We start from the raw sequence: 23,106 nt of genomic DNA, 5'->3' as shown, positions 1-23,106 counted from the left end.
AAGTTACATACACGCCTAGTATCCAAGATCTCATTATAAATTATTATTCTGAAAGATTCAGTCTTACATTTAAATAGCTGGAGAAACTAAATTTCACTGAAAACATTCGTTGGACCATTAACATTATATTCTACTAATGTAAATAGTAATAAATATATGAAAACATCAATTGTTTGTAGATTATACATTTTTTTAAAAGCGAAACTCTTCGTTTACTAATTTGCCGAAATGTCATTCAACTACCAAATTATTTTGGCATATAGCAGCTCTTTCACATAAAATTATATATATTGACAGATCTGAATATATAATATCGAAATTATTAATAAAATACTCTACTAATAAATGAGAACACGTTTTTTTCTATTAACTAGAACAAAATATTTGCTACGGAGGTTTTATTGTATAGACTGTTGGAATGACTATTTACTCTATTTACTAGCGACCCACTCCGGTTTTACTTCTTTATAATATTAGTATAATTTATATTCAGTCAGTGACATACCGCTTTAGCTAAATAAAGAAAAAAAATGTCAAAATAGCATTTTACAGTTGAATATCTAAAATGTTCCAGCTTCGAATTCGACTTTACTATCGTACGATATTTTCTAATAAAAAACTCCTATTAAAGAGTTGATTAAATTTATTAGTATTACAACCACAATCAAGATTTTTAAATCAGAGCAACGTAGTTTATTTTGATCTTTAATATTTTAAATAGCCCATAAAATAGAAACTATGCAGCTCATGTTATTAAAAATTATAGTAATTAGATTAAATTATTTAAATTTCTTTAATCTTTTCTCTTTCTTTTCATAAAAAAATATAGATAAAATGCAGGCAATTAATTCACTCCTATACTTCAAATCAATTTCTATTTCTTCGATCGGCTTCAGATCTGTCATAAATATATTTATGAAATTATACTAATTTCGAATGAATAAATTTATAGATCAATAAGAATGTTTTTACAATACATATTAATACAGATAAAACATCTTTTAACTTAGAAATAAATTAATAATCTGGATATATTTACTCCAATTTTTTTTCCGATTCTGTATATTTCGAATCTACACGGTTTATCATTTTATCGTTAGACACTTGCTACAACGTGGTGTAGTTGAACGAATATCGAACTCGCTGGACGTCGCACGAAGTTCGGTTACGACTACTGGTCGCTGGTACCCGGTTTCGGCGCAGGCGCAAGCAGCACACTGATATCCCATACCTTAACAAAAAAATAAAGTAAAATTAATCATAACATAAGTTGCAAACGCTCATTTGCACTGCTGCCATTTAAAGAAAAGATAATACAATAGTCACCTTGATAACGCGATCCTTGCCCGCCGTGCACATGCGGCCCGTGGCCTCGTCCACGAACAGCGACGCCACGGCGTGCTTCATGTCGTGGAACGACGCCAGCGACTCGCGTCTGCAACGCGGACATACGATTGAGACGAGCGGTTACTGCACTACTTGTCAACGGGAACTAAGTATCGTGGGGAATTCACGTGGATGTGAAACACGGAGCGGTAGGTGTTTGTGCGTATGCGTGTGCGTTTGTGGGTGTGTGCGTGTGTACTCACGGCTCATGGCGCAGCGTGTCGTAGCAGGCGGCGCAGACGCGCTGCGGGAACTCGAAGCCCATGACGGGCAGCGGCAGGCGGTGCGGGGAGCACGCGCCGCACACCGCCGCGCCGCACCAGCGGCAGTGGTGCTGGCGGAGACCTGCCACACCGATAGTAGTCATTCATATCGATCGGTTCTTATAAGAACCGACATATAATCGTCTGTGATCGTAGTGCGATCTCTATCGATAAATAAATAATCCTAACTGTATAAATAATACTAGTTCAGAGCTCCCAGAGTATTAAAGTATCATAGATGTAATTGTTTGGGTCCGTTTCTCTGTGGCCGAAAGGCCCAGAAATCAGCCTCGATTTGCTGGTAGGCACTACTGAGTCAAATTATTAATAACTCAAATCGCGCTCGACCCAAAAAGAAACCGGGAAGATGAGTAATGTGATGGAATACCGACCGAGCTGCTTCTTCTCCATCATGGCGCGCACGTTCCAGATGAAGGGCGCGCGACACAGCTGGCACAGGTCGGCCTCGCGCCACGCCGGCGTCTCGCGCCGCGCCACGCCCATCTCCCACACGCCCAGCGCGCCGTCCTCGCCGCACGACACCAGGCGCGTGCAGCCGCCCACGTACCACAGCCCCGTCACCTTGTTGCTGTGCACGGGGACACTTGCAATTCTACATCATGGCTTTCGAGTACGAGTATGTAAAATAAAGTTTGAAGGGTGAGTGAGCCAGTGTAACTACGGGCACGAGGGACGTAACATCTTAGTTCCCAGGGTTCGTGGCGCATTGGCGCTGTAAGGAATCGTTAATATTTCTTACAGCGCCATTGTCTAGGGACGGTTGTGAACACTGTCTTGTGATCAGGTAGCCCATTGCCTGTCCGCCTACGTGTGTCATAAAAATAAAAAGTTTGTAGTTAAAGTTGAAAATACTGCATTTGAAATCATATATTTATTTCGCAAATACGATTGTACTCCATATTTCAATACAAGTATTTTCAAATGTGGAGTTTTCTGGGGTTCTCCGCGCCCAACTAGTACTGACATACTTGGAAACCCAATATTTCTGATTAAGTCCTGTACTACGCATAAACCCTATAGTTTCGAAAAATTATCAGTCTTAAGGATAAAATGTTGCCCTCGTCTCAATAAGATTGATGTTTACTAACGACATTTTATAATTTTTATAAGGATATATAATTTGATACTGTTATTTTACTTTATAATCAATATAATACACAATGTCTACATAAAAATAACAGTGGTCTATTGAGATTGATAACTAGCATGGTAAATCATGATAATTTAACATTTAATTAATTATATAAAACGCCTACTAAAGTGGTTATCGCTTGATAATTCAAAAAAGCTTACCTATGACCTTGAAGTTCATATGCTGTCCCTTTCTGGCCACCAATATCCCAAACAATAATTGTTTGATCAAAGGAACCACTAAACAGTAACTGCGGTATAGGAGCCCAGTTCAAAACTCGCACAGAACTAGAAAAAAAAAATTAACACTATTAATTTGAACTTTATTTTAATTTTAAAATATGCACCTACATATTAATTATGTATTTAATTCACACTCATCATTCTAGTCAGCAATTTATAGTCACTATAAGTAATTCTAACGCCAAACAAATACTTATTATTGTTATGTTTTCTTGAAGGTTGAGTGAGCCAGTGTAACTCCAGGAACAAGGGACATAACATCTTACGTTACCCAGGTTGCAGTCGCATTGGTGATGTGAAAAATGGTTATTTCCCACAGTACCATCTATGGTCAGTGGTGACCATTTACGACATTTAATATGTAGACTTTAAAGAAGAAGGTATTTCATAAAATCAAGGAACCATATAAACAAGAAAATGACTAATATCAGCTTAATGTTTTTTCTTTGCAGTTTCAGCGTACAAAAGATAAGTAGTATCAAGATAATAATATATTATGTCAATGTAATAATTTAATAATCACATAGTTGTAAAACATACATTTATAATCAATGGCACGACATATATATTTCAGTTGAATCATATGATTTGGAAATTCCAATTGTATTGCCAAATGAAATTACATTGTACCTGTACTATTTTAAGGACTAGTGCTTTTATAAGCCAGACCAAAAGTCGGTTTTGTATGGATCATTCCAATACTAAATTATTAAAAATATGACCTCACCTGACCTGCACCTGATCTCTTTCCTTTAATGTCAGAATGTCATCCCATCGGATTACGAGGATGAGGGTTTTTTAGATAAAAACTATTGCAATATATAATATCTCCTGTAGTCTGCGTAGTCTCATAAACATTTCAGTCTCAAAGCTGTCTAAAGAACTCTTCTTGCTAACGAGGTTTGGAACATATTCTATTACAAAGCTCAACTGTGGGTTGGTAAGCATATGTATCATTAAAAACCTATTGATAATTTTCTTTTTAAATAATATTAATTATAATTGGACATATATTTCTAACAATATTTGAAAAAGAAGTGTATGTCATTTCATGTGAAACATGCAGGTTCCTTCAAGATACAACACTAACTTTTTCTGAAAAGTAGTAAACATGCATATAAACAAAGACAATTCAGTGCTATTGGACTAAATTTGATTCCTCAATCTCCTCTTTAAATCCACATATTGTATTTACTCACATAAGATAGCCTATTTTAAACTGTAACATCATCTGAATTATAGCTTAAATTAGCTTTTTCTCACCCAGTGTGTCCTTTTAATGTCGTGACTAGGGTTGCACCATTATTATCTAATTTTAACATTGTTATCTGCCCGCTGTAATCTCCGATAAATGCATATTTTGATTGAGAATCAAATCTGTTAGAGAATATTAAGGAAACATTATTGCATAATTGTAAACATTTATGTTTATTTATTTTTAAGGAATAAAAAAATTAATGTACATTACAAAAAAGTAATATACTAAAGAAAATTCATTTCTATGACTTCATGTGCAATAAATATAGTTGAAGCCATAACCATAGATAATAATAGAACTATTAAAGATTTAAAAATCAATATTAATAATAACAAAAGGATACTGTAAGGCAGTGCACCATGCCTCAAAGGAGTAACCACCAATCCTGCGACCAGTCTCACTGCAGTGGTATGAAAATAGTTTATCTCGACTCACTGAGAGAACCCACTCACAGCTCAGAGAAAACACCACAGCAGTGACGCGTGCGGTGTGTGCTAGGTATTCTCGTGTCTAAAAAAATACATGTATATTTAATTAATATTGGTTACCTGTGCATAAAGGATCTCATAAAATAAAACTGAAATAAATTGAAAGTATGAAACAAATTGTGGTTAGAAGTGACTAAAATAAAAGTTCAAAGTAAGCTGTAATGACAAGTAATAGTAAACAAATACTTCCATCCTTCTCATTCTTATAGTTATACCCCTTTTCTTCATGTAAACCAAGAGGTGAGTCCTGAATTTTTTAATTTTCTAGTTAGGTGGGTTGTGGTCCAGTAAACTGTGGTGATCAGTGATGTTCAGGTAACAGAGGTGTTTGTATTTTTAATACACAATGCTTAATAATTGGACATACAAACCATTCCTCTAACTGTTTTTCTATGACACTTTGTTTACCATTGAACATAATAAATTGATGGATTCTAATGACATTAATCTTGGTGATAAGTTATTTGGTATTTAACAAATGAAATACCTTAAACTAATAAACTATTAATTTACACTAACACTAACAGAGTTAGTCTTATAGATTTAGAATATATTTGAAGAGGTGTTTGATGACTGACAATGGTATTAAATAACATTAAATCATACTTTTTTTAAATTATCATTTCTTATAATAACAATTGAATCATAACTAAGCATATTGCTTTAAGTTATAATTAAATAGTTATAATATGATTAAATAGCATATTTAGAGGAGTTCATATTACTTATTTCTAATCATTATGAACAGGAAGTGTTAAATATTACCATATTTCAAATAATCTTCTATTAATAAAATGATTACACACTATAACATATTTCAAATAATAAATTATTTTTATGAATAGTTCTAGCTGCTGTTGGTACTAATTTAGGTCTGCCATTAAGTAATTGTTAGTATATTTGCATTTATATATCTAATTGACTTTACCCATCACATTATATTATAATTTCTTGAACTTAGATAGACATGTAATAGACTTATATTACTTATATGCTATAATTACTTATATGCTATAATTACTTATAATTGCTCATAGAAGATTGCTATCTCTTTGTCATGTGTTAAATTTAAAACTAATGGAAATAAAATTGACAACTTCGATGGAAATAGTATTATTTCTTACTTGATTTGTATAGTTTTCTGGTCAATAAAATTTAGAAAAATTTTGAAGGAAGGTACAATTAAGTTTGTAATATGTGCAACACAATATTGTCTAAAATTAATTAAAATGAATTTGTGAATAAAAAAAAATCATGTAACTTTAAATCACCAGAATATAATTAACTTACGGGATTTATCCTATTGCAATCAGTAGCCAGTGTAAACTCAGAAATAGTTCCATTTTCTTGACCAATAAATAGCTGGCGGGTTTCGGGTGTGTAGAACATTGATGTACAGCCTGATGGCATGTACTGACAGATACTAGGCCAATACTGTCCTGAATCCCTCTTTAACCATACTCGAACTGTCCTTTAAAAAGTTAAAGTTAAAAAGTTATTATTTGTAATAAATCAATGTTAACACATTTATATAAATTAACATATTAAAATAATAAATTATTTTGCACGTAATTTTGGAACTGCAAAACTGGATGTGGGTATATCAACCCACTTGCAAGTGAAACTCTCGGATTATAATTAAAAAAAACTAAGTACAATGTAAAGCTTTAGTACGTGTTAGAGACAAAATATTTAGCTGATAATGCTTACTTATCATCGCAAACACTAATAACTCCGTCCTCGCCAGGAATCACAACTGCAGCGTTGACGTCGTCAGTACAACCTTCCAATTTGCTTAGAAGAGCAGGTTTTTTGGTGGTTGAAAATCTGTCATTAGGTGTCCTAGGCGCAGGTTTTATTTCAGCAGCCATATTTTGGATTTTAAATGGCAAATAAACACTTATTCGTCACTGCTTACTAAAACGAAAACGAAAACGTCATAATAATTTTGACATTCCGGTTTGTAACCCATTTTAGTGTTGTACACTCAATAATTCATTAATCAATACAAAAACATATTTTTTATTACTAAATAAAATTTTTCAATAATGTAATGTACGGTAACAAAATTTAGTACATTAGCGTATCAATTAGATATAGCTCATACTTGCTACATTTTCTTCAACCTCTATAGTTATTGTTTTAACCATAAATATTATTATACGAGCAGAATTTTAACTAAGAATGAGTAATGTGACTTTTTTAAGGACACATGCATACGTATACATTGGATTAATTTACATTCAGTTTACCGATCTTTTTTATATTTTATCCAGAAAAATCTATGCTCTGATGTTTTGACGTCAACGTCACTCTGAAGTTTAAACAACATTGCCATTTACCCACGAGGTTATGTTAGTCTAAGGATAGCATGCTTGATAATTGACTAATTTTATAACTATAGAAGTATATTTCAAAAGCAATAAATCATTGAGTTTTATTAAATATGAAGAATAAGAAAATAATCAAACCGTCGTCGGAGAACGAATCAGGTTAGAAAACTAAACTATATATTTATTCTAGTTATTTTCAACGTTAGAAACTCCTAATGTGTGTTTTTATTATTATTCAAGATTCTGAGGAAGAACTTTCACCAGAGACTCATAAAAAATCACTAGAGAAACTAAAAAAAATCGATCCAGACTTTTATAATTTCCTAGAAGAAAACGATGAGAATTTATTAAACTTTGAAGCCGACTCCGCCGACGATGCTTCAGATAAAGATGAAGACGACAAAACGCATATTCCAGGGCCAATTACCGGTGACAGTGATGAAAGTGATTTCGAAGTCAGTATCATATACAATTTTTTGAAAGTTTTATTTAAAATGAATATTTATTTTTTTCCAACAAAGTACGTGTTCATAAATTTCTTAAAACGAACCTTAGTATTATTTTGTAAAACTGTTAAACTACTAGATACTGATTTACTTGGAAGTTTATATCAATATCATTACATTCTGATTCAGTATAGAGCCATTACAATTAAAATCGTCTTGCAATTATTTTTGACTCAACATGAATAACAATAGACTCTTAATTCATTACTTAATTCTATTTAAAGTAATTTCTTGCTTTAAAATATTGTGCCAATGTATTTTAGGAGGAAGGAGCTAAACCTGTGCAAGGTAGAGTTACCCTTAAAATGGTTGCACAATGGCAAGCAGAGTTGCAAGGCGATGGTAAAATAAAATTAAAATCCTTGACCACAATCATCAAAGTTTTTAATGCAGCTATGCTGAGAGCTACCAGTGAAGATGGAACCACCGAGGGAGAATTTAAAGTTGAAGGTGACATTTTATTAATACTTATGATATTATTCTACTGTAAAACAGCATTACTCTGTATTGCTGAGTTCCAGATTGAAGGGTGAGTGAGGCAGTGTAACTACAAGCACAAGGGACATAACATCTTAGTTCCCAAGGTTGGTGGAGCATTGGCGATATTAGGAATGGTTAATATTTCTTACAGCCCCATTGTCTACAGACAGTGGTGACCACTTACCATCAGGTGGCCCATATGCTTCTCTGCCGACCTATGCTATAATAAAAGAAAAGACAATCTATTGTTTGTATACTTTTGGTTGCAATCTATGGGTATTTAAATGTTGACAAGTATACATATATATTTAAAAGCTTTTATTTAACTTGCAATGTTTCTTTGGGTGGAATCTAGCAAATCAATTTTAAGCAAATATCTTCTTGTAAGTTGTGTAATGACATTATAAGTTGATAGTAAAAGTTTTAAAGTAAAAGATAATTTTATTCTTACTAGTGCATTTAAATAAAAGCTTATTTTTATAAGTTTTGTTAATGATTAGATCCCTAAGAGTTCAATAATGTATTGAACTTTTTAAATACTGGTTTTTCTGTGAAAGAAGGCACGTTGTATACATGAGTTTACCGAGGGGAGACTTAATTAAGAATAGGCTGAATTAAATCATCTCCAGGCAGGCATTTTTGCACATGTAAAAGATTACTATAATAATAGCTCGTTAATATTATTTATAGCCCCAATGTCTATTGGCAGTGGTAAAACTCACCATCTGGTGGCACATTTGCCCATTAAAAACTGCTTTATAGTGTAGATAAATAAGTATAATAATAATTCTGACACATAATGTGTTTACAGGTTCTTCTGTTTTCAATGCAGTTATACAAATGTGTGTTCTATATCTGCCTGCTGCCATAAAAAAGTATTTGGGAATGGAGCAATCGGGCAAAGATCCACAAAAATGTAAACATTTTATTAAGATAAAAGGACCCCTAGTGTCCTATCTCAAAGACTTGCTTAAACTTCTTGGTGGAATAACATCTGACAATATCTTAACAGTGCTTCTCAAACATTTACATCAAATGTCAGTATACATTGCTTGCTTCAATAGTATATCCAAACAGGCACTGAAAAAGTTAATAATGTTGTGGAGTAATAGTGAGGAGACAGTTAGAGTTCTGGCATTTTTGTGCATATTGAGAATAACAAGGAACCAGCAAGCAGCTCTGTTGAACTTGGTTTTGAAAGCTATGTATTTGACATATGTTAAGAATTGCAAATTTGTCAGTCCCTCCACATGGCCTGGAATTAATTTCATGAGGCGATCCCTGGTTGAAATGTTTACACTGGACTTAAATGTAGCCTATCACCATGTCTTTTTGTATATAAGACAGCTGGCTATACATTTACGAAATGCAATTGTAGTACAGAAGATTGAAAACAGGCAAGCAGTGTATAATTGGCAATTTGTGAATTCATTACATTTATGGGCAGATTTGATATCAGCTACATCAAATAAACCTCAGCTGCAACCACTGTTATATCCACTTGTGATGGTCATAACACATACAATCAAGTTGGTACCAACTCACCAATACTATCCATTAAGATTCCATTGTGTGGAGATACTTATAAATCTGTCAAAGGAATCTGATACTTTTATACCTGTACTGCCATTCCTTGTAGAGGTAATTAATTTTAAAATTATTACATTATATTTTGAAATTATTCAGCCCTCTAATTCTATTTTAATTTCAGGTTTTAACCACATATGATTTTAACAAGAAACATAAAAAGGTGTCCATGAAACCACTAGACTTTTCATGCGTGCTAAGATTGGCTAAGTCTCAGTTAGCGGAGAATGGTTTTAAAGACTCTGTAATAGATAGAGTTTATGGTCTTTTATTAGAGTATATGGCTAATCAGTCATACTCTATTGCCTTCCCAGATATATCATTACTGGCTATAATGCAGGTTTGTAAAAAACTTCAAATTATAATGATTACATTTTGATTTTTTATATTGCATTTATACAACTAAAACATTTATTATCTCTTTACAGATAAAGCAATTTTTAAAATCATGTTCAGTCTCAAATTACACCAAAAGATTACGCCAGTTGTTGGAGAAAATTGAAGAAAATTCGAAGTTTATTGAGAGAGAAAGAGCTAAAGTTAGCTTTGCATTGAGTGATGACAAAATGGTGGCAGCTTGGGAAGCAAGAATAAAAACGAAGGGCACTCCTCTGCTCACATTCTTTGAGAGCTGGAACAAAGTTAACAAAATACAAAAACGTAAGAAGATCACTAAAAATGATGAGATTGCTGGGGAACTGCCCATGATTAAGAGACCGAAAATATCGGAAACAGAGGACAAAGTATCTAAACCTGAAAACAAAGGACCATTAGTACTTTTCCCATCAGATAGTGAAGGTGAAGAGGATAACTTCAAATTAGGCGAAGAAGTGGAAGAGGCGGAAAAACCGAAAAAGGGGAAAACAAAGAAGAAAGCTAATAAAAAGAAAGAAAACAAGAAAGTAACTAAAGCTGAAATTAACATACCAGACAAAGGCGATGTAGTGCAGGATTTCAGTGTCAGCGACTGGTGAAATAAAAACTGTTTATAAAGAATACTTATTTTTATCTAAAGACCTTCCTTATTTACACATTTAATTTTACTTACAAATTTAATTATAACCTTTTTTTTTACGCTGGAAAAACGTATAACGCGTTTCCCCCACATGCTGTGGGGGAGTATGTGGGGCTCGCCGGCGTTGAAGGCGCCGGAATACCCACTAAAAAACCAGCGGTACCCACTCTGTCTTTTTGGGAGACGTCACGGGATCGCTTGCGCATACTACCGTGACGTCCTGACGGCCCAACTCCGTGGGCCTCCAATTCCTAGGGGGTTCTCGGGGTAAGTTTAATTATAACCTACACAAAGTTAAAAAAAAAATTCTAAGCATTACGCTTTGTAAGTAGCATAAGTACCCTTTGCTTGCTAATTCTAAATGGTATAATAAACATAAATTGATTTTACCGTCGTGTATTGCTCTTTGTGGGCCCCCTACTCTTACTTAAATGTGGGCATCACCACCAGTCCCTCGTGACGTTATAGTAAAGACGGTAATGCATAATATATGTTTATAATAACTATATTGAAATTTATAAAATCATTCTAAAATTATATTACAAATCACAAAACTCCTTGAAGAAAGTACGTCCACTGAACTTTTGGATCCTGTGGCTCGTAAGTTTCAATTGTGAGGCAGCCGGTTGGAGGATACGATAGCTTTTGGTGCTCACTTAAGTATACCACTACTTTTAAATCCTGAAATTTATTATTTTGATTTTGAGTAATAAAAATTATGGTTAAAAATTTACAAATAAGTGTCAATCATCATATAACTTACAAGTATAATAAAATTTATACTAAATGCTTAAGAATATATATTTTTGTTTACTAAATTTCTAATCCAATCTTTAATTAATAGTATTAATTAATTTTAATTTAGTCCAACTTGTATATACATAATATTTAACAATATATGGCTATATAGTAACAGCCTACAATGATTCGCTAATATAAATTTTATCATAAATAAACTATATTTATGATAACATTTATTTATAATTTTATTATAAATAAAATTTTATTTTTTTGGCAACAAAATAAAATTAAACAAATATTACCTTCTTAGATTTTACTGGCTCGTACAAAGTTTTAACTTGGAACTCTTCTCGATCGACAGTTATTTTAAACATTCGGGTCTCTTCGAAAACATTTTTAAATGTTATCGTTGTAAATCCACCAACTTTTATGTCATAAGGTCCTTGAGGCCTCGGCTCTTTTGCTATGCCTTTAATATTGAAACTAAAATAAAAGTTTTAGGTATATTATTTATTTTCATTCATTCATTCATGTCAGCCGAAGGACGTCCACTGCTGGACATAGGCCTCCCCCAAAGATCGCCACAACGACCGGTCTTGTGCAGCCCGCAACCAGCGGCTTCCCGCGACCTTCACCATTTATTATGTAATTAAACTCCTAAACGGTTGGACCGATTTCGTTAAAATTGATTGTGTAAATCTGATTGGTATATGGGAAGCTAATCTTTATACATATCTATAATTCTTCTGTATGTATTGGATGAGTTAGAATGGAGTCGTTAGGTGGCGCTGTGACCATGCCAGTGTATTCTTTCATTACAAAAAAAATTTAGTTTTTATATTACCAGTACGAAGTTGGGGCAATTATAAAATCTAATATTTGTATATATTATCAAACATCATTATAATTTTTTATATATTTTTTTAATAAATAATATAGCTTACACGAATTCCCCACCTTCAGGCGAATCAAAAGATACCCTAGAGTGCTGGATACCGAGGTTAATGGGTTCAAACCACGCCTGGAACTTTCCTTTCTCAGAGGGAGTCAAAGTATATACTTTTTCCGTTATTATTGATGCGTGGGTAACCTAAACATAATATGATATAGTTTATATACGTTACGGGAAATAGAAATGTGCCAATTCATCATCACTGGATTTATTCTATAAAATGTGGCAAATTTGATTGTGGCGGACTGATCTTTTACAGATATTCTCCTTAATCCAAGAACAACGTGATTTATTTTGTAAATTATCATGCTTGTCTAGTTTAAATCGGATTTATCAGTTGATATGTACGTGTTCTACTCACTGAGCCATCTTGGCTACTAAAGATAATAATTATAATTAATTACTAAAAACATCCCAATAATAATCACCGATGCAGTAAAATCAGCTCGGACGTCTGATTTATTCTGGACTCTAAGACGTAGTGGTATTCGGGAACCTAGTGAGGTCGTAAACTCTAAGCTTTTTACTTTCGCTGGTAGGCACTTTAGCACCACGCTGTATATGTAAGACCCGACCAGGTCGTTGCTCACTTCCAGGACATCCCGAGATTCTCCCACAACAAGGGGCGAATATACCATTCCAAGAACCGCCTGAAATTTAAAGCTAAATTAATATTAAAATACTGTTAAATATAATATAGATACTTATAATATATATAATAGATATAAAGTTACAAATGTAATAAATTGAATAATGAAATAACTTGAGGCGGTAAAACAGCCCACTTCCTAATTCGGCGCTGATGTTAAGAATTTCTTGATATAAAAGGTCAATACCGTTTTATTTGCTCGACTCGGGATTTGAAATCAGGAGCTTGGTAACTGCAGCTTTATAAGCTAGCCATTGAGAAAATCAACGTCGAATATAATTAGCTCAAACTTATTATTAATATAAATAAATTTATTTTGATTTTTACCATCATCGTACATGTAAGAACCAAATATATGGAATAATTCTGAACAATACACCAAATATATTAAATCGCCGTACCTCAGAGTTCCCACCTATCTTGATCGTGTCAGGGCACTGGAGCGACTCGCAGTGCACGCGGAACTCCGCCACCCTCGAGAGTGGGTTGACGAGTACGAGTTCGCGGCGTTCTGACTCGCGTGCGCGACACTTGAAGGCGATTGTGTCCACGATATCGCTCGCAATCACTGACATATTTATGTCGTAGTATTGGTACTCACGAGACACTTCGTTTATAAACATGACCTGATATACGAATAATTAAAATGAAATATGGATTGCCCATGCTTACGTCTGTGGTCAAGATAATGTATGTTCCTATGAACGGATAAGAAACACGACGACTTTATTTGAGGTAATTACAAAAACTGCTTACATAATCAAAATCCTATTGTCATCGACGAAAAATTAATATTCAACTTTGATCTCAGGATGTGAATTATAATATAGGTATATATGTTACGGGAAATAGACATTAAACGATAATTATTCAAAAACAAGCCGTTACACTTAATCACTCACTAAATCTCCGCAAAGTTAAACTTAGTATTTTACAAATCTCAACCCTTAATTAATGCATAAAAATGTAAGCTTACTTTAATAATCATTTCACATTCCTCATAACACACGAACGTCCATCGACACTTCGCAGCTGCTTCTCCCCATACTTTTATAACATCGGGATATTTTATCTCATAGTAGCCTTCAAATTTGTCAGGGATGATTTTTACAACTTCCGTAGAAACGATGTACGATTCTGGAAACTAAGTCAACATAACGATGATTATTAAACAAATATAACTTAATATTAAATACATTTAAAAGATAAAAAGTAAAAAAAACATGTGAATTGTATAAAATGCAAATTAAATGTCTTAAGCTGTGAACACATGTATTTATATGAACATTAAAAGCTACACTCTTATAGTTTTGTAATCCTGTGTTTGCTTCATGATGTAGATATTTTGATTTTACAATATAACTATACGTAGGATACCACAGGATATAGTATAACAAAAAACGAATAGGTGCTTGTATATTGATTACTCCATATATTCTATGTAATGTTATCTTTGAAATCAAATGCTATTAACACAAATTATGCATTATATAAATCTCAGTAAAAAAAAAAACCCGCAGAATTTCTTTCTCCGTTTCGGTGGTAGAATTTTGATAATTAATAAGAGAGTATACTAATAGTAGTTGTAATACTTCTTTGTTGAATAAAGATATTTGAATTTGAATTGAATATAAGCAATAACCTCAGTAATGTTGTGAACATGCAACTCTTCCACATGAGCCCGTTTAGCGCGCACCACGAGCGATCGAGCACCGCTGGGTCGCGGTGGCGCGGCATTACCCGACAGGCTTACGAACAGGGCGCTCTCGCCCAAAGGAGAGTAGAGCACTTGACTCTAAATTATTTTGAAGATAATATTAACAAAGTAGTGATTATTAATTTACTGATTATAATATAAAGTTATATTTTCATATATTGTGACAGCTCTATATACAATGAAAACAAAAACTGTTCTGTCAAAATCATAATCATTTGCATCCCCCTATGTTTATTTTTTAATTATATTTATTTTATGGAACTGTGACATATTAAATATGAAATTAAAAGGCAATGCTACTCAACCTCCGTAGTGGAAACATTCTTCATTATACTGCGTAGCGCTACGTATTCGTAGCTCAAAACTTACATGATTTTTCAGAAGTTATGGTACGAATAACTAATCAATAAGTATTTTTTATATTAATTAATTAATGGTAGGAATACCTCATGCTTGCCCATAGTCTTGGGCTTAAAATTTACAGGAATATCGAATGTAGAATTAGGTTCAACTTGAAATTCTTTCAAAGTCTCAAACGGTCCGCCCGATATTTCTGAGAGAATCAGCCACATATCATCAGAACTATAAGATAAAAAAAGATCTGTACAAATAGTACTGATAAAATACGTTATTCTACATGCATACTTAGTTTGTTTCTTTTCAAAAACGACCGTACTAGATTGTTTAAATTGTGCAAATGAAAAAAACAATACAGCAGAATTTTTTTACTAACGGATTAGTGACGACAACATATTGCGTCTCGACTTCTCTAACAGGACATTCGAAGTAAAGCGTTTTGTTCTGAATATTTCCCGTGTCGATACACGTAGCATACAACGCTAAGTCCAGTGGCATATAATTTTCAATATTGCAGCATGCCTAAAATATATTACATAATATTCATTAGAAATGAATATTACTAAACAAAAGCATAATAACATAACATAATCAGCCTGTAAATTTCTCACTGCTGGGCTAAGGCCTCCTTTCCCGTTGAGGAGAAGGTATGGAGCATATTCCACCACGCTGCTCCAATGCGGGTTGGTGGAATACACATGTGGCAGAATTTCGTTGAAATTAGACACATGCAGGTTTCCTCACGATGTTTTCCTTCACCGCCGAGCACGAGATGAATTATAAACACAAATTAAGCACATGAAATTTCAGTGGTGCCTGCCTGGTTTTGAACCCGAAATCATCGGTTAAGATGCACGCGTTCTAACCACTGGGCCATCTCGGCTCTTAAAATATCATAATAACAAAACAATAATACTTTGTGTAAAGTAATATCTACTTGAGAAGAAATAATAAAAAAAAAAGTTACCTTATATAATAAATAGTAAAGAATGTATCGTGCCACCAATTATTTACCAACATATATATGTAAAAGTTGTACCTACTGTATATATTACATTTTGTAATAATATTTTAAGTAAATATTTTATTTAAATCTACTTACCCAAACTTTAATAAACGGATTATGATTAAGAGGTCTAAATGTTATCGTGAATGTGACGTTTGTACGCGCGGCTATAGCTCCTTGCATGGGCGATATTGTAAACTCATCGGATACCAGCGGTTGCCACCAAAACCTTAGCATAATACGAAAAAATCATATAAAAAAACCTCTTGACCCGGGTATGGCTCTATAATAATTATAAACAGATATATTTTTGAGTAAACGAATATTTAAAAAAAATGGTTTCATTCATGTGTAATTACATATGTATGAAAATGTAAACCCTCTGGAAAGGATATCAGTCAGGATCCCGCGAAGGGCCCAGCTGGCAAACACCACCTCGACTTTATAGCCAGTCCGACATTGATTGAGCGTAGGTTTTACTTAAACCTCACAAAGTTTATCTTTTCTTATGCAAATATACGTTAAAAATAAATATTTTCCATTAACGACAATGTTTTCATATTTTGAAAGAAATTCTTTTTAGTTTTGAATATTAGAAACAATAAAAAATATATACACGATATTTCAGTATACATATACATGTATGCATCAAAAAACAAAAGTAAGGTTAGAGAACTCCGACTTTGATCCTTTTAAACCAAGACGAGGAGTCCGCCAGGGTTGTATACTCTCCCCGGTACTTTTTAATCTTGTCGGGGAACATATTACGCGTAGAGTATTTAAGAACTAGAAAGGCGGGGTAAAGATAGGAGGTAATCGCATAAGTAACCTACGCTTCGCCGACGATACTACTCTGGTGGGGTCGAACGAGGAGGAGTTAGCGGAAATGTTGAAAGCCTTCGAGAAAATCAGCTTAGAATACGACCTGAAGATTAACAGAGGCAAGATTAAATTGATGTTCGTAGACAGGTACAACACCAATCCTCGCACGTTTGATACAGTCGAGGATTTCAATTATTTGGGCTCTTTGATTGACGCTCCAACGGCGACTGCGCGAAAGAAGTGGTGCGATGAGGTCAGATGGCAAAATCGGCGGTCAACGTGTGACGTTCACGTGGAGGGGAAAAGAGGTAGAGGAAGAGCGCCGTCCCGGTGGATAGACACAGTAAAGGCGTCAACAGGATCCAGTGCCCAGGCTTACCTACGAATGGCTCAGAATAAGAATGCCTAGAGGAATGTGGTGCGAAATGTACAGGAGAGCCACACGCATGTTGGTCACGACCCTCAGTAATGAGGAAACGACTAGGAAGAAGATGTATTCATATAAACTAAGTGGAGTAACAAATACATGTATGTATATCATCACTCATATAATCATTAACATTAAAAATGTCACGGTACCCGGCACCAAAGTCGCCAGTGTTGTGCAGCATGACCTTCAGCACTTTGCAACCGCGACGCCGCACGCGTCCGAATTGCAGCGAGCTACGACCGAGATACACGCACGCGCCAGCCGCCCTTCCGCGTACGCGCACCAGAGGCCGAGAAAACTCCAACACCACCATGTGCAACTATACATATTGATATGCATATTAAAGACCTATTGGTAACTATATGTACTTCTAGTACAATATTTTCTAAGTAAAAATTATAACCTGAACATTCAGATTGCTTATCATTCCAACGGGCTTGAACTGAATTTTTAATGGTACTTTCATGTAAGGCCTAATAATACATTTAGTGGGCACCACTTTCAACGATGCCAATGAGTTTTGGGAATCCAATGCGATCTGTTCGCGTATTTTTTCATCCTTGTATTGTTGCAGCATTTCTCCTCTAAAACAAATCACCGTATTAATAAACAATCACCAAATTTTTCAAATGTAAATAGTGTAGTAAATATAGTAAATACTGTTAGTAAATACATATATGTATATATTATAAAATAGTAACCTAGACGGGCCTAATACTGAAGACTGAAGATTTGCAACACTAGGACTAAGACACACACTAGTGCCTTCAGATTTAATGTTGTCCTCTACATTGGGAGTTATGACTTTAAATACAAAAGATGCATCTATTGGTACTTTGCTGTGGTTCATAACTTCGATCTGTCGAACGATTCTATCTCCCACTTTTACTGTACCAAGGTCGAAACTTTTTTGACAGCCTTCATAAAGATCAAATAGTAGAGGAACACCTGAAATATACCATATTTTTTAGCAAAAACAACAAACGATAAATATGTTGAATGTTTATGAATAATGTCATCAACAAGGTCATCAGCGTTACCTTCGCCTTTGATCCTAATTATTTCTTCGCAAAGTGAATTTACCCAAAACTGCAACTCAAATTCATAATGCTTAACTTCCTTCGGACGAAAGTAAAACGTGACTTTCAACCTATGGTTGGGTTCGATGCAACCATCTTTGTTATAGATTACAAACAGCTCCGGCAAGTTTGCAAAATTTAAGTCCAAACTGAAAATGTATAGTTTTAATTTCATGGAAAATTGTTGTTAGATTTTGTATTGCAAATATGAATGCAGCTGAAAAGCTTTTTTTTCATGACAACTTTACTAAGTAATTCCTAACATAGTAATTCCTTTTCCATGACTAATTTTTTTTTTCGAAAAAAATGTTATTTTATTAATACTTTAACTTGATAGTTGCAGAGTTTCACATACTTAATAGGAACTTTATCATTATTCACAAATGCTATGTTTTTCTTGTACGTAGAGTCCGGAGCATTTACAATACACCGACCGAAGTCATATTCCATACACGAAAAATAGTAAAGTGGCTTCTCTATTTCTGCATGTAGATTTATGTTATATGCTGGGCCATCAGATATCTACGGACACCGTAATATAAGTTATTCTTAAAAAATATATATCTCAAAAAAGGAAAAAATAGCTTATTTAGTAGAAGGATTTTTAAATATTATAATAATATTGATACATTCAAGATAGTATAAAATAAATATATTGTCAGACATAATACATAGCAAAATACTGACCGATAATGTAATAGGAAAAGCTTGTACAGGAACTTTCTTCAACGTAAAATGAATGATGCATTCCACTTCATTCGCAGGCAAAACGTAGCCGTTCCGGGGCTCTATTTGTACTTGAAGATATTTCTTAACTGAACTGGTATTGTAGCGCCAGTCAAAGAAAAATGTCGCGGAACCATCGTTTTTAACTGTAAATGGTATTCTTCTTTCGTAAGTTGAAGCAGTCTGTGAAACATTTTTAATTTTCGATGTCATCCGGCTTTTAAGGACCAATTATCAACTTCAACTTTTAAATAAAAATTGTAATACGTAAGTTAACTTTTTAAATTTGATAATGGTTGATTATTACATATAGCACTTACTTGATCCAAGTGAATGTTGGTGGCAGCGTCACTACTAAGTACATGTTCGTTGCCTATTAGATAATAAGTAACTTTTGGTTTTATTGAATAACTTAAAGCGTTGACGCACAAAGTTATCAACTTGGTCAAATAAGTCACACTACAAAATATCTTGAAAGAAAGCGGTCCGTCGTAAGTTGGTGTGTAAATTATCCTAAAAAAAAAAATCATTTATTTTTCTACTTTAAGTATGAATCATTTATAAAGTTATATATTATAACTTTTAAGTACTTTGTAAGAAATCTTATATTTTTTATTTAATAAACTTAGGTAATTACTATCATATAAAATGTATTACGAGATTTGATATAATAATACCTGAAGAAATATAAATAAATCAATGTAGACGAAATATATAGCTTATTCTTTACTAACTTAATATTAGTGGCTGATCTTGGTTTTAATACGCCGCTTTCAGGTTCAACTATCACTGGTGTTTTTCCAGATTCGTTGCAAAGAGAATTTCCTTTGAATTCGAAATTTAAAAATTCATCCTCGTTATTCTTTAATATCACTCCCTTATTTGTAGTGAAGCCCACCAAAGAGTTTTTTATAATCAAGATAGTAGGAACAAATACTACTTCTGGCTCACGAACAATACCAACGACTAGTAAATTCACCACCAGCGAATGAACCGGCATTATAAACTTCCATAGAGATTCGTATGTCTGCAAATAATGTCTTATTATTCTATCTATCTATTTCCTTTCTTCTCATCTCATTTATTTAGGCAGTATTTAACAATCTGATGAATATGCTTAGGTTCACATATATCAAAATAATTAAAAACAAATATCATCGTCTTAGCGCTTAGGGCTTAGGAGCCCTAAGAACGCAGATGTTGCAATGCAACTCATTGCTCTATATTTCGCTGGAAAAACGCACTTACGTGTTTCTCGTGAACGCATTCCATTACATCCATCAAACAATACAAGTATACAATAAGTATTATTATATTAAGAAACATAAAATAAAAGTAACCTGGGAGCCTCACTTCATTTTTAAGCATTGATACATCTTTATCTATTCTTTGCGTAACCAATCAACGTAAAATTACATTACATGAAATCGCAAAAATAATTTAATTTTAAAATAAATAAAAAAAATATAATAGTAGTTCTTACCCCTGGGGCTGTTGGTGAGAATGTAAATACCACTTCAGTAGAAGTGCCTCCTTCAACGTAGCCCTTTAACTTGTCACAGTGTACAGGGACCAGCTCTCCTTTTTCGGACATCACCATTTCGAAAATGAATTCATAGCCCTCGCTTGTCGGATTAATCACGTCGAAGGATCTTCGAATAAAATATAATTTAAAATGTTCATTCACATTACTCATAATAAACAAGTACATAATGTTAATTATATGAATATTTTAAAAGGAAAACATCAGTCAAAGTATCCAAGCAGAATGATTGACAGAATCGTGGCTTTTTTTGACGATTCTCCGTACTCATTTTTGGTACTGAATTAACGATCCTGACTTTTTTTCCACCGTACTTAGCATTTCTCTCTAGCATGACTACAGAACGGATCAATAAATTACGGTAAATTAGTAATAATAAATAAGAAATTGTGTTTGAATCTAGATATATGATACTTAAAATAATTTTTAAGATTACTATCTACAATTATTAGAATTTATATAAACAAACTTTTTATAACATCCCCATCCGAGAACATTAAACTCAAGCACGGTGGTGTGCGCCGGGAGCTTTGATCCTGTTATTTTTCTCCTTTCTGACGTTAAATAATCGCTCTCTTCAATATCTAGATGGACGTACGGGACCAGCGATTTGGCACGAATTTTGCAAGATATATTTTGGTCATATGGATCTAAATTATCTACCAAGCAAAGAAATATTAACTTAATAATATTATTTTAAAGTACATAGACGCATCATAGTACTAAAATATTAATTTCATTTAAAAACATTTATTACCGAATTTTATTATTAGTTTTTTTTTCCTTTTAAGAAACTGACAAATCACTTATTTCCATTCGTCTCACTTTTTTTTTATGTATAAGCAGTTTTATTTCAATAACTAAAGTATAATATAGTAAAAATTACCTATAGTACTTTTCAGTCTCACATTATACTGGAATGCTTCTAATGGTGCAAAGGTCACCTTAAATTCTCTATTCTCGTTAGGTTTTATGCACGCTTTTGTTGGTTCGATTACGAAGGGCAGATTCGCCTCAAACCATGTGTCCACACTCTCTCTTCCTATGCTACCGCTGTACAACGTAATTCTGCTAGGATCTAAATTACCATACAGACCTTCAAGTCATTTAAATTATCAAAAACATTTACAAAATACATTTCATATACATACATATAAATCAATAAAATACCCTTATCTTTTCCTTTAAAATAAAATAATAAAAAGGTAAACCTACACGCACGTGTCAGATTAAGTAAGAAATAAATAAATAATTAGACAATTACAACCAAGACTTACACTATGTATTGTATGTTTTAATCAATTCTGTAATAATAATATTTTAATTTAAGTTATTTTTGAATTGTGTCGATAACATTAATATTAAATAAGAGGGTACTTTGACTTTTCTGATCAATATTGTGAGTCACGTGATTTGTAGTGAGGCTTATATAAGTGATGGAAGCTCGGTACAGAACACTTTACTTTACGTTTACTTTGCACTTGATCCTGGACCAGCAAGCTGCTGCTAACATTTAAGGTACGATATAATTTTGTGATATAATATAGTTATTATTGCTTGTTAAATTATTGATGAATATATGAATTGTGTTTTTGCAAATATCAATATACAAAGTTAGTATTGTATATACAAAGTTAGTATAATTGTATTTAACTAAAATGACTGTATTTTTGGATATTGAAAAGAGTAACTACTGAGTTTCTTGCCGGTTCTTCTCGGTAGAATCTATATTCAGAATCGGTGGTAGCTTTACTTTAAATAGTTTGTTAAATGACGATTCAAAAGTACTTGTAAAAGCCTACTTGAATAAAGTATATTTTGATTAAGGTAATTGGTTTTTATTACAATTATTAATTGATACCATATGACGTTTACTAATAATGGCTAAATAAATATTTGTGTTTCATATATAATCTTTTATTATCTTATAACCTTAAAATATAACAAAATAATAAAGAAATAGAAATTATCTTAAAATATCCTGACATAATCCATTGAGTCTCTATAAAGAAATCTAACACACGCGTACGCATCTCGGTTGTATTCCTTAGAAGCTTAAGTAATTAATGTACCATGTATATTATCCTATAACCTTTGTTTTGATTGAACTAAAACTTTAATATGTTGAGACAACGTTTTTGAGGAGACAGATATTACTGAGATACGAATACATTTATCAAAAGTTTCAAAAAAACTATAAATTTGTCATTTATACTGATTTACAGACTGTGTTTATTATATACAGGTAAGTCTTTATCTATTAGGAAGGTTTGTATCTTGTCCACTATTAGTGTAACTGGTCACTTGTACTCAAGTATTCGATCTGTAAGTATTGCTTTCTTAGATATATTATTATGATAGTGTTTATACGTT

The 23,106-nt window shown here is 33.2% G+C and overlaps 3 protein-coding genes across 3 annotated transcripts in view; 1 reads left to right on the top strand and 2 right to left on the bottom strand.

The window, feature by feature from the left end:
- Positions 1–819: 819 nt before the first annotated feature.
- Positions 820–6,768, bottom strand: LOC113394299 (WD repeat and FYVE domain-containing protein 2). The gene is made up of 9 exons (XM_026631555.2): positions 6,501–6,768; positions 6,081–6,261; positions 4,646–4,812; positions 4,308–4,421; positions 2,964–3,089; positions 2,042–2,238; positions 1,590–1,731; positions 1,327–1,435; positions 820–1,231 (listed from the first exon to the last, which is right to left on the bottom strand). Exons 1-9 carry the CDS (start codon positions 6,659–6,661, stop codon positions 1,172–1,174), a joined length of 1,257 nt encoding a protein of 418 aa, XP_026487340.1. The 5' UTR covers positions 6,662–6,768; the 3' UTR covers positions 820–1,171.
- A 358-nt stretch (positions 6,769–7,126) lies between these two features.
- On the top strand, positions 7,127–10,692 carry LOC113394297 (nucleolar complex protein 2 homolog). The gene is made up of 6 exons (XM_026631540.2): positions 7,127–7,282; positions 7,364–7,578; positions 7,893–8,079; positions 8,921–9,750; positions 9,821–10,036; positions 10,125–10,692. Exons 1-6 carry the CDS (start codon positions 7,237–7,239, stop codon positions 10,668–10,670), a joined length of 2,040 nt encoding a protein of 679 aa, XP_026487325.2. The 5' UTR covers positions 7,127–7,236; the 3' UTR covers positions 10,671–10,692.
- A 510-nt stretch (positions 10,693–11,202) lies between these two features.
- LOC113394148 (hydrocephalus-inducing protein-like) overlaps positions 11,203–23,106 on the bottom strand; it is a 40,007-nt gene continuing 28,103 nt past the window's right edge. Inside the window, exons 60-80 of the mRNA XM_064220581.1 lie at positions 21,620–21,811; positions 21,203–21,392; positions 20,674–20,842; positions 19,925–20,217; positions 19,511–19,703; positions 19,152–19,373; positions 18,820–18,986; positions 18,426–18,613; positions 18,087–18,333; positions 17,789–17,969; positions 17,535–17,704; positions 16,230–16,362; positions 15,504–15,649; positions 15,217–15,352; positions 14,696–14,848; positions 14,030–14,197; positions 13,455–13,679; positions 12,833–13,054; positions 12,397–12,542; positions 11,755–11,935; positions 11,203–11,392 (exon numbers count right to left, since the gene is read on the bottom strand). Coding sequence (XP_064076651.1) covers positions 11,258–11,392; positions 11,755–11,935; positions 12,397–12,542; positions 12,833–13,054; positions 13,455–13,679; positions 14,030–14,197; positions 14,696–14,848; positions 15,217–15,352; positions 15,504–15,649; positions 16,230–16,362; positions 17,535–17,704; positions 17,789–17,969; positions 18,087–18,333; positions 18,426–18,613; positions 18,820–18,986; positions 19,152–19,373; positions 19,511–19,703; positions 19,925–20,217; positions 20,674–20,842; positions 21,203–21,392; positions 21,620–21,811 — 3,857 coding nt within the window. The 3' untranslated portion in view covers positions 11,203–11,257. The remainder of the gene's footprint in view (positions 11,393–11,754; positions 11,936–12,396; positions 12,543–12,832; positions 13,055–13,454; positions 13,680–14,029; positions 14,198–14,695; positions 14,849–15,216; positions 15,353–15,503; positions 15,650–16,229; positions 16,363–17,534; positions 17,705–17,788; positions 17,970–18,086; positions 18,334–18,425; positions 18,614–18,819; positions 18,987–19,151; positions 19,374–19,510; positions 19,704–19,924; positions 20,218–20,673; positions 20,843–21,202; positions 21,393–21,619; positions 21,812–23,106) is intronic.

The sequence above is a fragment of the Vanessa tameamea genome, chromosome 4 (assembly GCF_037043105.1).
Source record: "Vanessa tameamea isolate UH-Manoa-2023 chromosome 4, ilVanTame1 primary haplotype, whole genome shotgun sequence".
In the NCBI taxonomy this organism is placed as follows: domain Eukaryota; kingdom Metazoa; phylum Arthropoda; class Insecta; order Lepidoptera; family Nymphalidae; genus Vanessa; species Vanessa tameamea.
Note: the sequence above shows the minus strand (reverse complement) of the source record. Positions and strands in the feature narration are given on the sequence as shown.

Coding starts and splice junctions, on each gene's coding strand:
- LOC113394299 (XM_026631555.2), bottom strand. CDS start 6,661: ATGGCTGCTGAAATAAAACCTGCGCCTAGGACACCTAATGACAGATTT. Junction 3,090..4,307: donor ACATTAAAAGGACACACTGG/GTGAGAAAAAGC, acceptor TTTTTTTTCTAG/TTCTGTGCGAGTTTTGAACT. Junction 1,232..1,326: donor GCAAGGATCGCGTTATCAAG/GTGACTATTGTA, acceptor TTTTTTGTTAAG/GTATGGGATATCAGTGTGCT.
- LOC113394297 (XM_026631540.2), top strand. CDS start 7,237: ATGAAGAATAAGAAAATAATCAAACCGTCGTCGGAGAACGAATCAG. Junction 7,283..7,363: donor GTCGTCGGAGAACGAATCAG/GTTAGAAAACTA, acceptor TTATTATTCAAG/ATTCTGAGGAAGAACTTTCA. Junction 7,579..7,892: donor GTGATGAAAGTGATTTCGAA/GTCAGTATCATA, acceptor AATGTATTTTAG/GAGGAAGGAGCTAAACCTGT.